Genomic DNA, 20,626 nt, shown 5'->3' on the forward strand with positions numbered 1-20,626 from the left:
TAAAGTAGTCTGATACACAGCGAATTTATGTTTTTTTGCACAAATTAAACAAACAAGATGTAATATGTCAATTAGTGAGCTTTAAAGGTAATGGTAGGTGAATTTTGTCACCATTGGTCGAAGCCAGGCTAACCGTTACGCCTCGTCTCTAGTGTTTATGCAAACCTAAGCTATCCAGCTGCTAGCTGTAGCTTCATATTAAACAGACAAAGACTACAGTGGTATCTATATTCTCCTCTAACTCATGGCAAGAAAATGAATAAGCAGATTTCCTAAAATGTTGAGCTTTCGCTTTAAGTTCAGACTCAATAGTAAACCGTTTTTAGATCAGTTTAAAATGGTGTAAGAATAGAAAACCCTGTTTCTATACACATTTACTGTCTTGCCAGCTGTCACCAGTTTGGTTGACCCAGTTTATCTAAGTGGGCTGAGGCACACTGACCAGCACAGCCATTTTGATTTGCAGCGATTTGTTTGGCCCATTGTGAGAGAGAAAAAAAAAAAAATAGAGTGCAGCCTCGCACCAGTGTTCATGCAGCATGTTTTATGCAAAGTCTTTAGCCCAGACGTGATCGCTGCTGAGGGTCAGAGGAGCACCAGTTTGTTTGACCATGTGTGCCCTCGACTGGCTTCTTGGATGCCCTCCATCACACCACAATCTCTTCATCACCGCTGTGCCTTTGAGAGGGAGAGAAAAAGAAAAAAGAAAAAAAAAATCATTGCGACCGGATTGGCTGCTTGTGGTGGAGCTGTTGCTAAGGGGAGGGTTTCACTCAGTGATGGATAGATGTGGCAGCTGGTAAGGGCCAGTTTGAGCAACATATATATCAATTTAATGTTTCATTAAGACTCCACTGCAGTCATGTTCACTGTGAAAAAGCTGCAGACATGTGATCAATATCCTCCAAATCTAGACAAAATTTTGCAGAGGTTTTGAAGATTATTTTCTCTGTGCCATCTGTTTTAATCACATTTATTGTCTCACCTAGATAAAGTCTTATCACTTCTGATGAGTCAATGCATTTTACAGCTTTGTTCCCACTGTTTGATATGATTAGTGGACTGTAAATGTCAAAATTATGAGATTAAGATGGCCAATAAAACAAAAACAGGCTGTGTGCTGATGGTTGTTACATCTTGATACTTTGTAATGTGTGTTTGACAATACAGCCACAATTTCATTTTGTTAGTTCTTTTAAAAAAAACAAACAAAAAAAAACAAAAAAAACTCATCTGTAAGAAACGTGTACAAAACCCAGTGTTACCATTCAAATGTTTTAAGAATTTTTGTAGCCATTTTCTAAAGATTAAAACCAAATAGTTACATTTGTTAAAAAGTATACTGGTGCTAAATTGCATCTACATTGAGGTCAAAACCCCCTACATAAATATTTGCTTTTACTGCACTCTTAAGGTCAAACAAGCCGCAAGACATTTTTGGAGGCAAGCTGCCTTTAAGTACAACTGCCTATCTGCATTAAAACTCCAGTGTAACAAACATGTTTAATTAACAAATTATGCTTTAGAGCTGCCATGTCTTTAAATAGTCTCCTTCAGGTAAATCCTAAGCAAAGCACTTTAAATCCTTTAACATAACTTAAGCTCCTAAACTTGCACTAAATAAAGAACAGTGAGTCAAGCAACTAGTTTACATGTTTTTTGCAGGTCAAGATGCATCATAACACATTCCTGTGCAGCCCAAAGCACTGATGTTTTTTTTCTAACTGAGCTACGAAGAAGAAAAAAGGCTGCAACACCCCCAACATCCTTCTTGTTCACAGTGACAAAAACAAAGCAAATAAAGATTCCAATTATTTATTTCAGCTTTACTGTTTCAATATAAAATTTGAAATATCCAAGGACAAACAAATGAATCAATTCATCATGAGCACACTTGATGAACCATTTAAGCAGTCAGACAATGGGGAGTAACTGAACAGGTCATGAGGGGGTATAAAAAAAAAAAAAAAAAAAAAAAAAAAGAAAAGTCAAGGCACACCATGTTACAGTAATACCAAGTGGAAAGATTTAAAAACCTCAGCAGGTTTTAAGAGCCCTTCAGCTCAGCGTTAAAATGCTATTTTTAAAAAAGGAGGGACAGAATAACCAGCATTCAATTTCTCCTACAGTCAGAAACCTTCTTTTATTCACAATCCGATGACCAATTCATGTTCAAACTTGAAATGAAAAAGACAAAAGGGAGAGCAAATTTCTCCATAAACCAGCGCTGCGCTTCACATGGCCTTGAGAAAAGGGGGGACGGGGACGGGATGGGGGACGACAGATTCAATAAACCTCCGCCACACAAAGTGTCCTCTCTAAACTGAGACAGGCAGAGTGGACACATGCAGGAGTCACTGGTTTCAGGTGTGTTTTGATGGGGGAAGTTCTGAGTGCCGCTGCTCAGGAGTGAGAGTGGTCGCCCTGGTCAGTGCACTGACCCTTGAGATCCATCAGGAAGAGATGGGGGAGGGCGGGGGGCTTCAACACATCCCCATTGTGCAGGTCAAGCAGTCCAAGGGGGTGGGGGGGGGAGGAAAAAAAAAAAAAAGAAAAAAATGTAGTGACTTCTATCTCATGAAGTTTCCACCTCCAATTTCCCTCTTGTACCTGTTGGTGAGGTGGTCGGCCTGCATTGTGAGCTTGGACAGAACCCCAAACAGTCCTCTGAGGTGATAGTGAAACTGGTTCTCCAGGTCCGTGTTCTCGTCGGGGTGCAGGTCCCCGGTGACCCCCTGCTGCTGCTGCTCCTCCTGCTTCACCGCCATCTCCAGGAAGCTGGCGCCGCTGCTCATCTCCCTCTTCAGCAGGCCCCACTCCATGTCGTTCTTTATGGACTTGAGGAGCAGGTAGTGCTCGTACATGTCCCTCTGTTTGTTGGGACACGGCGGCTCGTGGCTTTTGTTGTTGTTGTTGGGCTCCAGCTCGCCGGCCGCGCGCTCCTCCAGCGGCACGTCCCGCAGCAGGCTCGGCACCATGATGGTCTCGTCCATGTTGTTGGCGGCGGCAATAAAGCGGTGCATGACGTTGATGAGGGAGTGCTTGTTGCTGGCGGAGTCGGTGCTGATCTGCATCATTTTGAAGGCTTTTTGTTTTTCCCCCCTTTTAGGTTTGCTTGGTTACAGTGTAGAGCTGGCGGTGTTAAGAGGTGGTGTGTTTTGGAGGTGGCTGATCTGCAAGAGGGAGAGAGGAAACATGAGAATGCAGCAACAACAAACAAAAAAAAAAAAGAAAGAAGAAAAGTCATGCGAATGATGAAATGTTGCACACAAAAGAGGCAAATCCAGGCTGATGCACTTTGAAATACAGACGTACGCATTCAGCATGGACGCAGAGGAAACCAGCTCATAACCACACACACGCACTTCAGGGCAGCGAGACAGGAAATGTGATGAAACAGAGGAAGCTTGTGCCTCATCCACAGAGCATAACCCAACATCTAGCACACACGCCCTACACACACACACACACAAAATGTATTTCGACAAAGTTCGCCTTCAATTTGACGCATTGTAACATAACACATCACATTATTATGACCTTGATTTCCTGGTATTTAAATTGTATTCATGTAGAGCAATATTCGCGTCAGAGGCCTTTAGAAATAACAGGATAGTATTGGCGTCAGAGGCCTCGGATATGAAAGGATGCAGACTGACCTGAACCACGAGGTGACCTGAGGAGAATCAGTCTTGGCGTGCTGCTTGAATAAACCAAGTCCTCTCAGGATCTGCACACCACCCGCCGTGAAGGAAAGTCAAAATTTCCTCAACAGTCTGCCGGCTGAACTCAGATTTTATACCAGACGAGCCGGGTTTGGGAGGGGGTGGAGGATGAACAATACAGTCCGCCCTCCCTGCGTGTTTCTACCGAGCCCATTGGACAGCTCGGGTCTAGGCGGACTCTTAATAGCATCTGATCCGAAACGGACCAATCAGAGAGCAGAGAGCAGCCGCCGGTCAATTACGTGTGTGCAGGTCTGTCTGCAGCCTCTCCTCTCTAGACCGTTTGCAGCCTGCAGGCGATACCGAGCCAGGTTTGCACAGGTGGCCACGGTGCTCTTCAGTGTATGTGGCTTTGTATTATGAAAAATAAATGCGAAGTTTTTATGGTTTTTGTATTTTTTCCCCCGTTTCACCTCATGTCTCTGCTGCTTCCGTTTATTATCTTACACAGCACTTCCACCTGGTGGTTGGACTTTGTTAAATCTTTTTCCCCTCCCCAAGTGTCTGAACAGAAACTAATCATACTTTTTAAAACAATAATAACCTGATAATCACTGTAAATATACAATAATAACTTCCCACTACAATATTTGATTATTCCAAAGGAAGTTGTTGGTATTACCTGAAAGTCTGAGCTTGAAATGCTCCAGCTTGTCCACCGGCAACATGAACCACTGACACTGATCCTCAACACTGAGGTGTCAAACCTTCATGTTTATCTGCATGCATGGCTGCAGTGCACAGGTGTATTTGATTAAGTTAATCATGTTAAGGTGTGGCAGTGTCAGAGCATCATTGAGGTTATTAGTTACACCTGTGATCATCCTGCTGTGTGACAGGACAAACTCTGGAACCTGCAGAAGTCCAGCAGTCATCTCAAGAATAGTCTTTTTCTCGGTTTGAATAATTTCTAGAGGCTTTTGGAGCAATATTTATCCATTAAGTTACAGAACAACTGCAAAGAATTGTGCAAAGCTTCGTAATTTATATTATCTTTTGCAGAAAATGATTTGTTAATCTATCATGTTAATCGTTTTGTCAATCAACCCTTGACATTTCTTTTGCGGCCCTTTGGTGTTTAATTAGTCTTGACTAATATTTATTTTGTCATATCAACAAAGTACTGAGTTATCATTGGTGGTATTAAATGGAAACTCAACATGAGTACACACACGCCACGTTAGTTTCTAATCAAATTACTGATTTTAACAGAAAACTTATAATCAAAGACTTATCTAGTGACAATCAGTCATAAAAGTTTTATTTTATTACTTACTTTTGGCTTCATACTCAGAAATGTACATCAGTTCAGTCCCCTCTCTCCAGCTATAGCATCTGGAGAATGTATACATATGATAGACTATGTGAATTGTGGTTGACCTATCGTTCTATATTTAATGACAAGCTATTTTTTTATTTTAAAAGTCTGCATTATCAACAATGATGTTAGAACTGAGGGAATTAAACAGTTAATGCATTTCTAGATTTCCTCCAATCAAAATGAATTAATACCAACAACTCTCGACAAACTCTACTGAGGCATCTGAACCATCTATCTGTTATATCCTTAAACATGGAGCTGAAGTTACTTCAAAAGTTTCCCAAGATATTGAGAAACTAAATTCCTGATGTATTTTGTATGGAGTGATGTTCATCCGCCAAAATATGTTTGCATGTCTTCAATTGAACGTATGTTACAAACATCTGAGCTGCATGCAGATCTCTGAGCACACACGCTGTTGAAGATACTAAATTTAACCTTTATTTTTTGTCAAGTATTTCACATGCATCCACAAGAATAAGAAGAATAACAATTTAACACTGAAGACTGTGATAAGAAGTTGTCTGGCGAATGTAACTGGCACACATGAATGCTGGTTTTCAACAATACTGGCCTACGTAATCAGTAAGGCACGTTTCCAAGTCCTTTCTGTGAATCACACAAACTTGATTTCAGGTTGGCGACCTCTTCGTCCATCTCTCAGGCTTATTTTGGTTTCACACACACAGAAATTCACTTAGTGTTACAGAGAACTTTTACATTTGTCTATACAAATTGTCTATACTTTTTTTTCCAAAGCAGAATTACAAAATTAGGCAGCTGCATTATACAAAGGCACAAGAAAAGGAAATGTTGACAATTGGTCATTTAACTGAAATATAGTAACATCTACGCTTAATAGAAATCCCTAATTAAATCTCACGAGTGACAAATGATCTCTGGAATGTCGAGGTCCCATTAAATTTCTGGTCAGACTACGCTGCAGATAACGTCCAGTTTTGGGTTTTCCTTTTACATTTTTTCCCCTTCTGCTCATTTGTCATTGGTGAATAAAAGAAGAAGCAGTGAGTGTTTTTCCCTTTCTAAAATAATATCAACTAACACGCACACAAAATTAAAATCACAGGAGATTCTTTCAACTCAATTTGCATCAGGAGCTGCCCATCAGAGACCTGCGAAGACGGAACGAAAAACATGTGACAGGTTGTTAGACGCCGGCATAAAGCAGCTAATGTGTATTTGCATTAACAAATTGGATCCTTAAATCACTGTTCACAAATTGTGCCTTGTACATGATGATTTAGTCTCCCAACTAGGAACAGCAATTCAGAACAGTTCACATCCTCAATATTTTATAACTGCAGATAACAAGTCTCACCTGTGGAAGGTCACTGTTAGACCATCTCATACTGGTTGTTGGTTATGTATCGAGACAAGCAGCAGGACAGGAATATCCCAATGAGCTGAGAGGAAACACATTTAACAAAATGTAGATTAATCAATTCAGACACTATTTAAAACACAACAGATTAATCTTAAAAAGGGAAACAAAGCATTTTATTAGTTCTAAGTACAAAAGTCAATGTTTAACTTAACTGCAGAGTCCTACAGACACAGCTGTGCATATGGCGACTGCTCAGACAGAATATAAATAACTGCTCACAGACTATAAAGTCTAAACCATTTTTTTAAAAGCGAAAAGGGAAGGTTGTAAATGTTATTTGGTTCTGCACATAAACTATCTGGTTCAACTTTCACATCCTGTTGTCTTACAATGCAGTTATAATCAACATGGTGGTGTTGCCACTTTTGCTTTCCAAGTCTTAAATTCATGGCTGTGAAAAACGTGTTCACTATTCAATACTTTTAATAGACACTTAATTTATTCTATAGTGAGCAAAAACTGGGATTTTAAATACAGTGCACTATTTTAAATAATGTAGTTTCTGACCTCTAGTACTACTATGGAGCAATGTTTTTATGAGAGGGTCCCAGTTTTGTTTATTCTTGTGCACAAAGCAACACGCTTTAAGGAGACAACAATTTAATATGAACTACCCCTTTAAATCCCGCTGGAACCCTCTCTATCGTCATATTCTAAAAAATTCAACACAGTAGTCATTTTCGCCTTTTAGACAGTATGCCATATATAGCAGACAGATAATGAGGGTGGGGAGAGAGAAAGGGGGGATGACATGCAACAAATGTCCCCCACCAGACTAAAACCAAAATGTATCAAAAATATGTCTGGTTTCCTGAATGCTCGCGTTATTTTTTTTCATTACTGGAAATGCAACAGAATTAGCTAAAAGGTTAACAGATGTTACAAAGTCATCCGTCCAGATGTTGCCCTACTAGACTCTTTTTCTGCCTGTGTCACTGCATCTTAAATATTTCTGTAACCAAAGCTACAAAAAGACCAAGTGTCTGAAAAAACATGTGATGTACCTGGAAGAATGCAATCCCAAAAGAGATCCCAGCGATGATTCCCAGGTTGGACTCCATCACATGGGTCACCCGTGCGAAGCAGCCCTACAGCAGAAATACACAGTTATAGAGATGTTTTTTAAAGCTTTTTACAAACAGAATTAGACAGTTTTTGAGCCGATTACCCGGATTGTTCCTGAAAAACACAATCTTAAAGCCATTCAAACTACACAAACATGTCGTTGGGTGTCGTCTCGGTGTGAGGCAGTGAACTCACCACTGTGTACACCTCTTTCCCGGCCTTGTTCATGTCTTTCAGGATCTCTGATGAGCAGTTGGTGGTTTCTTTACAGCAGCTGGCAGGGATACCTTTCTCTTTAAAGTAATCTGTGGTGTTCCAGTCAGTGTAATTGTTCACCCCGCAGCAATGCAGCTATATGGAAATAAAGAAAGAAAGCAACAAAATGAATACAGTGATGCAATAAATCTGTTTAATGGCTGGAGATGTTTTGGTTCAGACCTGCAGTGACAAGAGCAACATACCTAAAAGTTTAGACCTAGAGAGAGCAACACTTCTCTGTGCTGTGGGTTAAGTGTTTAGTTGGCCTTTTAAAAAGTTCTTATATGAACTAGAGTTCTTTGGTTTATAAAGTGAGTTACAAGTAAACTCAGATAAGAGCAACACCATTAGTTTGATGGAAAACAGCCCACTTACAGTTATCTGGATGGCATCCACTGCAGTGCTGCTCCTGCTGCTGCTGTCTGTGCTATTGTAGGTCTTCACAGCGTTTTTATAGGCAAAGCCTAACTTTGCCTTGATCTGGTGAATTCAAAACAAAGATTATATATTTTAGGGAGAGGATGTGATCCATTTAAAAAACATATTTGAGTGTTTTTGAGGATTAACTGACCTCATGTCTGAAGATAAAGCCTGAGACACCGGCCACCAGCTCAGCCAGGAACACCAAGGTCAGAAACATGGCGTACTGAAGGAAACAATGCATATAAAACAATTAAATGAAGGTCACACCTAAAGGGAATATCTCAGGGAACTTGCTGCACCTCCACTGACCAGTTTGAGCATCCATGGACTGCCGCGGCATGTAGCGAAGCATCCGAACAGTCCGAAAATAACGATGATGGCTCCGGTCCCGATGAGGACATATGGTGCATTGGTGCTCTCCTCTGAGGCCAGAGAGAAGTAGGCCTCCAGGCTCACCTTCCCCCACACACCGACGGCCAGCAGGATCACTCCTGTGAACTGAAGAGAGAAAGCAGGGAGAGTCAGCTCCGGCATCAAAGAGCCAGAGAGAAAAATGTGCAGGTTTTAAAAGGTCAAGACCTGAAAATGAAGTCTCAAAACCACACTGGTAGAGTTAAAGTCAAGTAGCATTTTAACAAAACAGATTCATTATCAAATCTTCAGTATTTAGTGTTTCTCTTTGAATGATTTTAAAAATGAATCTATATAAAACTGAAACACAAGAAAATGAATTCCGATATGAGGGTCTTGGGACAGAGGGTGTTGCATGTGTACAGATTGTAATGCCCTCTGAGGCAAAATCGTGATTTTGTGCTATACTAAATAAATTATATATAATTGAATCGAACCTATTTGTCAAGCAAAAATTCCAAAACAGTGACTGGTTTCATGTTCATATATGAGCTTTGATGCTATGTTGCTGTTTCTTTGTGATATATGAGAGTACATTTAATATCTGGGCAGTCATCTTGGGTTATGGGAACTTCTGATGGCCATTTTCACAATATTCTGCCATTTATCGGACCAAACAATCATATAAATAAATCCAGAAAATATTTGTCAGATTAGTTGCAGCCCTCAATTGAAACCCAACTTTTCACACCAGCTCTCTTTACATCACCTCTGCTATCATGTTTTGTTAAACTGCTACTCTACACTAACGCTATAATAACTCCTACTCCAATCATTATAATAACTCCTACTCAGATAAACCAGTGATCTGCAACTGCATCTGGCCAATATCAGGGATACTTATAAATAACAACCATACTGAGGTATAAAACTCAATTTCCCTCATTGATTTCCTTCATTAAATTTACTCTCAGTGGAGGAAATGCAGATGTGCTTAAGCGGGGTGTTGGAGCTCTGACTCACATTGTGCATTGAATAAAAAAAAAAACTAACCTCTAATATTGTTCACAATCATATATGTTTTAACCCCTTGTTGTGTCAGTCTTAAAATACAGGATTCAGATGCAGCAGATTATGAATTTATAAATAACGGGTCAACATTTTAGTAGAAACACATCTGGGACACTCCACCAGCCTCTGCCTGAGGTTTGATCGTCACAGCATCTTTTAACTGCCCACACAAGTCATTAGCCGGAGGGGAGGGATCAGCTCAACCAGGCAAGAGCAATAAATTGCTAGATAAAAGCACTGACCTAAACCTTGTCCCAGCAGCAGCCTGAGATGGCTGTTTGCTCAGTACAAAGATTAACGGAGGGGAAGACGTGTCTGCTCATTTTCTTCTCAAGCCGAGCTCATGTTTAGATTTCCCATACATGTAATTATGGCTGCAACTAGAAGTTATTTTCATTAGCAAGTATTCTGATGATTTTTGTTTAATTTAATAATTTGGTTAATAAACAATTAATCGATTAATTTACAAGTCCATTGACAGAAAAGTGACTGTTTTGAGTCCTTTTTCAACTAGAAACCTTCTCTTGTCTTCTCAAAATATGAAGATTTGCATCTTTTCTTTGTCTTATGTGACAATAAATCTGAATATCTTTGTGATTTAGACTGTTAATAATGTCACCTAACGCAATTAGAAAGTGTTGATGCTAATACTCCAGCTATTTAATGAAGTTCACTTAATTGGTAGCCTAACATAGTATTTTAAGTTAGTGCCAGTACTGTAGATCAGTGGTACATTAAAACTCCTTAAAACTACCTCAAATTAACTGTTAACATTAAAAAAGTTGTGAAATGTGCATTTATGAAAGCATTCAATGTAACATATATATGGAGAATAAAGTTTCCAATAATGAAAACTTAAACAATCAGAAAATAAGGGTTTACATTTCACTTTATTATTTTTTTTATTTTCTAAAGTGAGTGCTGAATTGACAGCCTGTACTTCCAGTGTTTTTAAATATCATGTACCAAATGATTAAATGATTAATAAAGAGAAACAACGGTGACAACCACCCTATCATTAACTCCTCACAGGAAATGACGTAACAGGTCGATACATGTTATGTCAATCGATTAATCGACTAATGTTGCAGTTTAACATCGAGCACTAATTAAGCTGGTCAGTAGAACTACAACAAGTGTTTAATATGACGTTTCATTAATAAGCATTCTTCTAGTAGCTACGTCACGCTGTAGTTTACACGTTAGGTGGGACGTTTCACTAAATCAAACCGCTACTTAACGGCTGTTTTTGAGAACGTTGATGAACCTGACAACACCAACGTCTGCCAACGTCTGCCAACGGGCGGAACGTTCTCAACAAGTGGTTCTTTGAGTCAACTGAAAAAAACGGCTCTATTTAAACTGAGTCGCATTCACTCCACACATCTAAGTCCGTGCGGGGAGACCCTGTGGGGGTCGGGGACGTGACGGTTGCTTTGTTGGCGCCGCTGGTAGCCGCTGCTGCTGCTTTAGCCTGTTGTCCCCCATTAACGCGACATGACACGCAGCTCACCCAGAATATGAGGCTGTAGGAGATGAGGAAAGTCTTCAGGCAGGTTATCACCGGCTTCGTCTGAAGCCGTCGAGACGGCGGCGACATGGTTGTGATTTTACTTTAAATCTGGAAAACAAAAGAGAGAAAAAGTTGACTTCACACCGCCCTGAAGGGGAGAAAACTTCAGGGATAAATCCTTGGGAGGGAGAGAGGGGGGAAGTGTCGTCACCGACGCAGATTCACTTTCCTGAAGGAAAAAACAGCCACAAAAGAGCCAGTCAAGTCAGCGGTTAGAATCAGTTACACACCATCGTCAAGTTCAACCTTCAAAATAAAACACCAACGAACCTCTTCAAAATAAAACACCAACGAACCTCTTCAAAATAAAACACCAACGAACCGCTTCAAAATAAAACACCAACGAACCTCTTCAAAATAAAACACCAACGAACCGCTTCAAAATAAAACACCAACGAACCGCTTCAAAATAAAACACCAACGTTGTTGTAAACACACAATAAGTTCAATTTAATATGAAGAGAGGTTTTATCTGCAAACTGTCCCATTAAATGTGAATGTAAAGTTATTATAGATTAAAAGTAAAAATGACATAATGTTACGTTGAAATAACTACCTCATGTTTTTTTTTTTTTTATCAAAAGGTCAAATATTTTGACTCATCTTATACATTTCTATTAATAAATTTTATATTTTTGCTATGTCAAAATATGAGATAGTAAATAAAAAATGCTCTCTAGTATTAGCTCATCATTTTGACATCAAAATCCTCACATCTTCCAAGCTGGAATAAGCAAATGTTTGTCATTTTGGTGATGTTGATTGTACAGTTCCAACATTTCCAACATTACATAATACTTTCCTAATTCATGGTAAATCAAAAGTATGATATACTTTCATGAGAAGCCTTATTATCTTATATTTTTTAATGGAGAGGTAAAAAAAAAAAGTTGACTTTCCATTGTATAATTTTGACCCAGCATTTGGCTTATGTGATCATTTTGTTAGGTCAAAGTCAATTATGATTCAGTAAATAAAACATGTGACTCAATACTAGCTCCTCATTTTGAGTCAAGTCTAGATTTTGACTTTCTATCTTACATTGTGGCTTTAAATGTGTGTAATCGATTTCACCTTCTTAACTAAAATGATGACATAGTAAGGTGTAATGTTGATGTTGTCTCTCGTTGTTTTAGCCTTAACATGAGTATGTTTTTAGCTTTTCATGGTTAAAGTGTGCCTCAATTTTCCCAACAATCTAGAAATGATCTCTTCCAGCCACTAATTCAGACAGAGTCCTTGCTTAATGTTTTAGAGTCACTGTTACCACCAAGTTTGTCAAACTCTATTACTCAATTACATGCTTTTATTTTGAGGGCAGTAGCCTTTTTTCCTGTCTGGTACTGTCTGACTTCATAATAAAATGCATTATGTCTCTGGTGATGTGACACAGTTGAATGAGCTAAATTACATCAGCTAGCTATGTAAATAAAAGCATCATAACATGGCGCTCATAAGCTGAACACGGATATATGTTTTATTTCTATTACAGCATTACATATTTCAGGCTGCCTCTGGGACACATTCAAACTAAATGAGACTTTGAAAGAAGCACATTAAATCGAGTAAATGGACATTAGATATATTAAAACAGACCTGTGGGATCTATTATGTAATTGCAAAGTGTCGTTTCTGTTTTCATGTCTTTGAAGCACTTTGTATACTTGTTTTTAAAAAGTACTATACATACATAAAGTATATATTATTATTATTATTATTATTATTATTATTATTATTATTATTATTATTATTATTATTATTATAACAACAAAGTTACCATATATGATAAGCCTATAATAATCAGGGGAGATTAAAAATGTAGCCTATAAATCACTAAAAGCCACCAGGGATCTTATTAGTGATGAAATCAGTTAATTTATAATATGAAAGAGAAAGATTCTTCCTGGTATCAGTGTGTATGGATATGTTCATGTGTGTCTTTAATAACCTTCACTTTCTGGGTTCATGGGACGTGGGAGGGGCGGATCTGAAAGAAGTGGCTCAATCCTCATGTTTAATGCAGCGTTGGGAGGAAACACACTAACAGACGAGATCTAACAGCGCCACCAGGTGGTGTTTCACTTTGATGATGACCTAGAAGGATCCTTCTCAAAAAAACTGCGGAGACTCTGGTATGACGGGAGCGCTTATTGTCTTCAGCGGGGATAATAAAAAAAGTTAAGTTTTTTTTTTTAAAAGTCGTATGCTGAACTAATTGTAAACTCTCTCTGGATTATAACTTTGTTCTTTTTCGGATGGACTTCGGGATCTGAACCAAACTGAGCAAAACAACTTTTTTTTTCAGGACTGTCAACATGCTTCTCATCCGCTTTGTTGCTGTGTTCATTTTATACTTCACAGGTGAGTCCAAACAATAAGTAAAAACACGTTCTTTAGTCGTAATATCATTCAATTATTTGTTAATCTTCTATAAAAAGTAAAAAAATAAAAAAATAAAATCGTATCACGATTGCTAAAGTCACTCAAACAATGAAATCACTTCCAGTCCCTGCGGTAGGGAAATGCCTTCAGATCAACAGTAATAACATCTGTATTAGATGCAGATGTGCTGAATTGTTGTGGCCACTGGATGAATGCAAATGGAGCTGAAGTGATACAGCAGAATCAAGTCAGAATAAACTTAAATTAAGGCTTGTGGTTGAGCTGCCTGCCTCCTCAGGAGCCCCTCTGCTTTTGCTGACCAGGCGGTTTAATTACAGCTCGGCTCTAATCACTGCCAGTTAATTAGTGAGGAGTCCCCCCTCTGGGCCAAGTGTGCAGAAGCCTCCATTTAATCCTGCAGAGATAATAGCGTGACCTGAGATCCACCCAGAAGCCTCAGATGATAATGCCGAGTGATTGAAAGGATGCTGGACACCTTTGTCATTAGAGATAAATGAAGCCTTTGTTACTCAAACAGGCAACATTTGTCAAACTGCACACCTTCCTCTGGTGTGACTCATCTCGGCCTCATGGACTCACTCTGCTTACAGCCTGCATGTCTCTGTGTAAAGACATTACTGTGAGTGATGCATGATGCACCGTGTGGCTGCAGTGTCAGTGTCTTGGTATTCTACACTTGTAGTAGAAGTATTCAGACCCTTTACTTGAGTAATAGTAGCAGTACAACAATGTATAAATACTGCTTCACAAGTAAAAATCGTGTATTCAAAATCATACTAAAGTTAAAGAACAGAAGTATTATCGGCTACATAAATTAAAAGAAGGCCTGCTAGTTATGCAGAAAAATGGCCCCTGAGATGGATATATTATCAGATATTAGATATTGATACTGATGCATCAATTAAAGCAGCCAGTTTAAACTACTTTATATACAGTCTATATACCTGTGAGTCAACCCCTTCAAAGGCTAAGAAGAGAAATCATAGTTGTAACATGATTAATGGAGTAGGAATGAAGGAAAAACTTCTGGTCTAAAAATTTACAATTTACTTCTCGCATTTTTGTCAGATATTTGCTTTGTTTTTTATTGAAGATGAAACCTTGTGAGAAGAGAGACACTGTTTTTGTAGAGCTGCAATTATTAGTCTTTTAGCTGTGGACAGAAAATTGAACTATTTTAATAATCATCTTAAAGTTTAAGCCCTGTTTTGGGCTATTTTGAGACTAAATGATTAATCGAAAATGAAAATAATCTTTAGTTGCAGTCCTGCTTTTTTGTAAGCTGACATGAGCCACACACTTAAGAAAACCACTGGTTTAATCTTTAACGATGTACTTGAGCCATCAGTTAAATATAGCCTATAACCCTAACCCGTAAAAAGTACAATATTTCCCTCTGAAATAGTGGAATAGAAGTATAAAATAGATTTAAATGTTCAAGTTATTCACAAGTACCTCAAGTATAGAGGTATTAGGTATATGTGTTTGGTTTCCTTTCATCGCCGGGGTAGTTATACCTGCATGTAATTAAAAATACTGACTTTTAATTGCCATGCACGAGGTAATGTCTGTCTCTTCTTGGGCCCCGCAGTGCAGACCATCAGGCTGATGAGCTTAGCTTGTTTGTTTCCTCTGTGAGTAATTCTCTGTGAGGGGGACTTGGGAAACATTAGTCTGGGGGAATGTTACTGAGTGGAACATCGGGCTCATTATGAGAAAAAACTGCTGACGATTGGTTTAATTTGCACATCGCTGGAACAATCTGAAGCAGCTTCCAGAGAAGAGAGAGGGGAACGTTTAATTTGATGGACGATTATTATTATTAGAAACTGTTAAAAGTGGACTCTGTTTGTTTGAGGGCCAGAAAACAGAAGGGCTGAGCTGCAGCAAAGGAAGTGCCTTCAGATGGGGGTGGAGGTTGACAGCCTGGAAAGTTTGGCACTCAGCTCTAAACATGGAGTCATTTCAAAATGGATTATGTTCCTGAACCACAACTGCTGAGAGAGGAGGATAACAGTGAAAGGAATTTATTGTGAAGAGAGACACAATTTTGAATAGAGGCCACAGTAACCTACAGTTGACAACGTACGCCTTCTGCCTATTACATGAAAAAGAGATGAGTAAGAGGGAGTAATGAAAACATGCTGTGTGTCTTGTTTTGTGGTGAACGCTGTTGTCGATATAAAAGCCCAGAATAAAACTAGAATATATTGTTTACCATGCTTTCTCTGCACTCATATCTAATTGTATTCCTGCCCCTTTCAAGAAAACAACGTAAACTTTGTATCATTTAGAGGATTTCCATGTTTTCTGAGCTGACTCACAGGTTTAAAACCCTCAGGTGTTGTTTTTTAGCAGCACTGATTGCAAATCCAGGTGTCTATGGACTGGAATGTTATGAGCTTGTGTTAAAGGAAACCTGAAAAGAAGTTATGGAAAAGAGATTGTGTGGGGAGAATCTTAGTCACATTAGAAATGTTAATGTTTTTGTCTGATGTGTGTTTTTATAGCCTGCTCTGGGACCACAGTGGATGACAGCTACAATGACTTTGTAGAAGAAGACAATACTCCTCAGCTGGACTACACAAGTGCGTATGGAACTACAAACACTCACTCGGGTGTTGGGTGATATGACAATATAACATCAGATACTATACAGTACTGCTGTCTACTATCAGGTGTCCCTTTAACCCCAAGTATAAGACCCTTCAGTACCTTGCTTTCCACCATTACTGCTACACACAGATTTGTGTTTTACTCTTTAAACACAGACCCGCACTGGTGTCACTCTCCGGGTCTGATCAATGGCGAGTTGACCTGCCACTCTCCTCGAGGCCCCGCCTACAGGAGCACATTGGGAACCCGCTGTGAGATGAGCTGCGACCGAGGATTCCGACTAGTGGGCAAGAGCTCCATTCAGTGCCTCGCCAGCAGACGATGGTCCAGCACGGCCTACTGCCGCAGTATGTGGACGTTGAGACTTTACATTCATATATGAGGATGACTCTGGTGTTATTCTACTTTTTTACTTATTCAAAATACACCATTGCACTGACTTATATGTTCCTTTGTTACCATAAACATGGGCAGAGTACTACACCATCCTGCTGTTGTAAAAGCTCAACAGTGTCCTAAATGTGTATTAAACCGCTGCTTAAAGTAGTCCTTTACAAATGCACTATTAACTGGTGTTTAAATTACATTTGCTAAGACCTATAGTGCCCATCTGTTTTAGGAAATGATTGAGCCTCTTTTATTCTCAAATTGAAGTATTCATTTGTGACCCGCTTTTAAAGATTAAAGTCTTCAGTAGGAATGAATCGGCTTGGAGGAATAAGAGCAACAGGTAGACTTATGAAGTCGAAAAGTATTGAGAAACAAACCAACACATTGTTGGTTTTGGTCTTTAACCAACAAAAATAACTAATATAAAATATCACCAGCCTCATTATTTGAGATATACTGTATATTGATTATATGATTGTTTCGACCCTAACACTCATGTATGTGTGGCGATGTTCCTTCAGAGATGCGTTGCCATTTGCTGCACCTCATTCCATACGGCAGATACACCTGCACTCATGGCTTCATGGTGGACTCCAGGTGCGACTTCAAATGCCGACCCGGCTATCGCATCGAGGGGGAGCACTCACGCACCTGTCAGCGCAGCGGCTCGTGGAGCGGAGCGCAGCCAGTTTGTGAAGGTACATATTAAGGTCTTATTTTTGCAGATCCATAAAGCGAAACAAATGTTTGAACTCATAAATCTTTGTTGAACTGTCAACTAGAGGTTTAACTTACTGCCGTGAAATGAACCTGAAGTCAGGCTGTCTGTATTGCTGTCTAGTTTTTAATTATTCTTTCACAAGCCAGTGTGTGTCGAGTCTCAAAGTCACACAACAACAAGCATATTTCCTGCTCCTTGGGTTTTTGGACTGAATCCAGAATGTGGTCTTCTGTCTTTCAGTCTTCATAATCTCCATATGACTGCTACATCTGGATGACTTTCCTTCTGCAAAATCTCTGTTCATTCAGATACCGATCCTCCAAAGATCAAGTGTCCTCCATCCAGACTCAAGGTCGCCGAGCCTGGAAAACTAACTGCGACGGTGACTTGGGACCCCCCTGCTGCCACAGATACTGCTGATAAATCACTTGAGTATGTCGCTCCTTTTCTTCGCATCCCTTTTCCTGTTCACCTTAAAATGCATTAAAACACTCAGCCTTCACTGCACGTCTCTCTCTGCAGTGTGATACTGGTAGGCCAGCAGCCAGGCACCGACTTTAAAGAGGGAGCAATCGTCATCCGATACAAAGTGTATGATCAAGCCAGAAACAGAGCAGCCTGCAAGTTTATTGTGCGTGTTGAGGGTACGTTGACTTATGAAATCTGTTTAAATACACATTAACACAGGGTTATAACGTGGATCTCACACTGGATTTCTAATGTGCATTGTGTCCTCCCTCCAGTGAGAAGATGTGCAGCTCTACCTCCACCTCTGCACGGCTACCTCACCTGCTCCTCTGATGGGAATAACTACGGGGCAACATGTGAATACCACTGTGACGGAGGATATGAACGGAGGGGCGTATCTAGTCGTGTCTGCCAGTTCAACCGCAGCTGGGGAGGAAGCCCTGCTGAGTGTGTTCGTGAGTGTGCACGGAAAATTCCAATCATACTTGAATTTGCAGCATAAACACAATAGTATACATGTGTGAGGTATTAATGCAGGCTGCAAATGTGACTGTGTGTGTTTGCAGCTATGGAGATTAAATCAGATGTGAAGACAGTCTCTGCTCTCCTGGATCAGTTCTATGAAAAGAGGAGGCTGCTGATCATGTCTGCGCCCAACATATCTGACCCAGACTACCAGCTGCAGAACCTCATGATACAAGTGAGGAAAAGTTTTGCTGCCAGTGATTTCACATGAATCTTCCCCCACAAAAAATTACAGGAAGTTTAAATAAACCTCAAAATCTGCTCCTTGTTTTCCTTGTTTCAACCAGAAATCAGACTGTGGATTAGACTTGCGACACGTAACCGTCATCGAGCTCCTCGGCTCACCGCCTCGAGAGACGGGTCGCATTAAAGAAAGTCTGCTCAGCTCTGAAGTCATCGAGGGTTTGAGGTAATAGTTAGATATCGCAACACTTGGCCTAGTTATTCAGCAGTTTTATGGTTCATCCTCTGGCGTGTGTGTGCCTTTATGGCTTTATATAACTCCCATAACAGTAAGGGGTTGTTTCTCCTCACACTATTTAAATGTCAGGAGCCTCCTAATAAAAAGGGATCCTCTGTGGAAAAAAATCCACTTGAAGGATTAACACTTAAAAATAGCAACAACATAATTCCAGCATAGCAGTAATGGGAATTTGACGAGACTGACAGAGCATCAATCGTCAAAACCTGGCTCTGGTTCTCCTGAGAATCAATGAGTAAGGGATTTTCTTTTTATGTCCACATTTCTTCACAAACACCAGCATGTAGGGACGAGTTTGTCTTAGAAGACAGAAAGATATAGATTTTTCCAGCAGCTGTGTAATTGGAGTAAGGGGCGCTGCTCACTTTTTCCAGGCTGGAAAATCTCCTCAGTCTCTCCACTGACACACAAATCACACAGCCTTGGCATATTGAGGCAGATTTTTTGAGTGTAATGCAAAGCACTCTGGGAAATGCAGACAATCAGACACCACTAAGGTAGAAGAAGTAGAGGGAACTGTTTACATCTGATCAACACTCTTTAGGCTTAAAGGATGTCACCATAAATGTAATTAAAAGTAGCATTATAGAGTTCAGATTAAATGTACACTTATGAATATTTTAATGTTAGTAATGGATTAGGTGACTGTGTATTATAAAAGAGAGAATTATCACCCAACTCTATATTACTTTTATACAATACATTTTCTTCAGCTGTACAGACTTCTTTTAGCATCTTTAAGCTAATCATTTTGTTTTTTGAAAGCTGATAGCTTTACTGTTTGGTTCCCTTTCGGAGCAACATTATCTTTTATTTGTGGTTGTGTTTTTGGCCACGTGGTGACCTTGAGTATAATTATCACTCTTCTTCTAGCTCTGTTATGGTCACCACCAACTCCACCAATTATCGGTCTCTTTGGCTGCATAATGCTCCACTGTGTTCACCAGCTAAATGCTAACTTTGTCTGTCATTGTCATTGTTGGTTTATGAGACCTTTTTTGCCAGAAACAGTTGCATGCCATAAATACCATATGAGCTGTGAAAGTGAACTAAAATAGTAAATTTGATGACCAGAGAATCAAAACTTTGAGTGTAAAGACATTATGAAGCTCATTAGAGCTGAGGGAAACTGCACGTTATAATCATCAGTGGATCGGTCAATACGAGCACCCCCCTAAATCTTTGCTATAAAAATACTGATTATAGCAGCTTTAATGATATCAAAGTATGAGATGTTGTTGGTGTTACTTTAATGTGTCCCTACGTGTGTCTCTCTGTAGACAAGTGTTCAGAATCTCCAGATTCTACTTCAGCATGTTGCTGCTGGACGACCTCGGATCGGACCGAGAGCGCTTCATCACCCCGATGGCGTCAGATGAGCTGTTCTCTTACATCGACAGCTTCCTACTGGATGAAGAGGAGCGAGAGAGACTGGAGCTCCACAGGGACTTCTGTGACTGATTTAACAAACCTCTATGGTTGCCACAGCGATAAACTCATCAGCTTTACTAAACACAAGATGAGGGAGGAGGACAAACAACCAGACACCAGGTCCAGAAGGACATTAGGAGAGAGAAGAGGACAAGAAGGCAGTTCCTCATGTTCAAATGTGATCACTTAACAACACTGAAGTTCTAGCACCATTTTCTCTCTCAGAGAATCCAGAAAATGGTCATCACAAATGCAGACAGTAAAACACATTATTAAAAAAATATTGAATATATTTTGAAGCATGGATAAAATTAGGTGCGATACATGATGTGGATTAGTATTTTTGTCAAAGAGCCCTTGTTCTGATCTGATATTTCATGATTTAATGACTTCAACAAA

General features: G+C 39.7%; 3 protein-coding genes across 4 annotated transcripts; 1 reads left to right on the forward strand and 2 right to left on the reverse strand.

Moving 5' to 3' along the window:
• Positions 1-1,813: 1,813 nt before the first annotated feature.
• mid1ip1l (MID1 interacting protein 1, like) lies at positions 1,814-4,452 on the reverse strand. Of its 2 annotated transcripts, none has more exons than XM_054597679.1 (2): positions 4,348-4,452; positions 1,814-3,173 (listed from the first exon to the last, which is right to left on the reverse strand). In XM_054597679.1, exon 2 carries the CDS (start codon positions 3,075-3,077, stop codon positions 2,571-2,573), a length of 507 nt encoding a protein of 168 aa, XP_054453654.1. In that variant the 5' UTR covers positions 3,078-3,173; positions 4,348-4,452; the 3' UTR covers positions 1,814-2,570. The 2 variants fall into 2 exon arrangements, with proteins under 2 accessions (XP_054453654.1, XP_054453655.1); XM_054597680.1 differs by lacking the exon at positions 4,348-4,452 and adding an exon at positions 3,660-3,814.
• A 1,012-nt stretch (positions 4,453-5,464) lies between these two features.
• Positions 5,465-11,392, reverse strand: tspan7 (tetraspanin 7). Its single transcript, XM_054597646.1, has 8 exons — positions 11,133-11,392; positions 8,507-8,695; positions 8,346-8,420; positions 8,150-8,254; positions 7,712-7,867; positions 7,456-7,539; positions 6,386-6,470; positions 5,465-6,179 (listed from the first exon to the last, which is right to left on the reverse strand). Exons 1-7 carry the CDS (start codon positions 11,217-11,219, stop codon positions 6,402-6,404), a joined length of 765 nt encoding a protein of 254 aa, XP_054453621.1. The 5' UTR covers positions 11,220-11,392; the 3' UTR covers positions 5,465-6,179; positions 6,386-6,401.
• A 1,891-nt stretch (positions 11,393-13,283) lies between these two features.
• Positions 13,284-20,506, forward strand: srpx2 (sushi-repeat containing protein X-linked 2). The gene is made up of 11 exons (XM_054597862.1): positions 13,284-13,369; positions 13,498-13,553; positions 16,106-16,183; positions 16,367-16,558; positions 17,123-17,299; positions 17,631-17,754; positions 17,845-17,966; positions 18,066-18,245; positions 18,357-18,490; positions 18,603-18,724; positions 20,077-20,506. Exons 2-11 carry the CDS (start codon positions 13,508-13,510, stop codon positions 20,255-20,257), a joined length of 1,356 nt encoding a protein of 451 aa, XP_054453837.1. The 5' UTR covers positions 13,284-13,369; positions 13,498-13,507; the 3' UTR covers positions 20,258-20,506.
• Positions 20,507-20,626: the final 120 nt, after the last annotated feature.

The sequence above is a fragment of the Anoplopoma fimbria genome, chromosome 4, assembly GCF_027596085.1.
Source record: "Anoplopoma fimbria isolate UVic2021 breed Golden Eagle Sablefish chromosome 4, Afim_UVic_2022, whole genome shotgun sequence".
NCBI classification, from domain to species: Eukaryota; Metazoa; Chordata; class Actinopteri; order Perciformes; family Anoplopomatidae; genus Anoplopoma; species Anoplopoma fimbria.

Coding starts and splice junctions, on each gene's coding strand:
- mid1ip1l (XM_054597679.1), bottom strand. CDS start 3,077: ATGATGCAGATCAGCACCGACTCCGCCAGCAACAAGCACTCCCTCATC.
- tspan7 (XM_054597646.1), bottom strand. CDS start 11,219: ATGTCGCCGCCGTCTCGACGGCTTCAGACGAAGCCGGTGATAACCTGC. Junction 8,421..8,506: donor GTCCATGGATGCTCAAACTG/GTCAGTGGAGGT, acceptor TGTTTCCTTCAG/TACGCCATGTTTCTGACCTT. Junction 7,540..7,711: donor GGAAAGAGGTGTACACAGTG/GTGAGTTCACTG, acceptor TTTCTGCTGTAG/GGCTGCTTCGCACGGGTGAC.
- srpx2 (XM_054597862.1), top strand. CDS start 13,508: ATGCTTCTCATCCGCTTTGTTGCTGTGTTCATTTTATACTTCACAG. Junction 16,559..17,122: donor CAGCACGGCCTACTGCCGCA/GTATGTGGACGT, acceptor ATGTTCCTTCAG/AGATGCGTTGCCATTTGCTG. Junction 18,725..20,076: donor GAAGTCATCGAGGGTTTGAG/GTAATAGTTAGA, acceptor GTCTCTCTGTAG/ACAAGTGTTCAGAATCTCCA.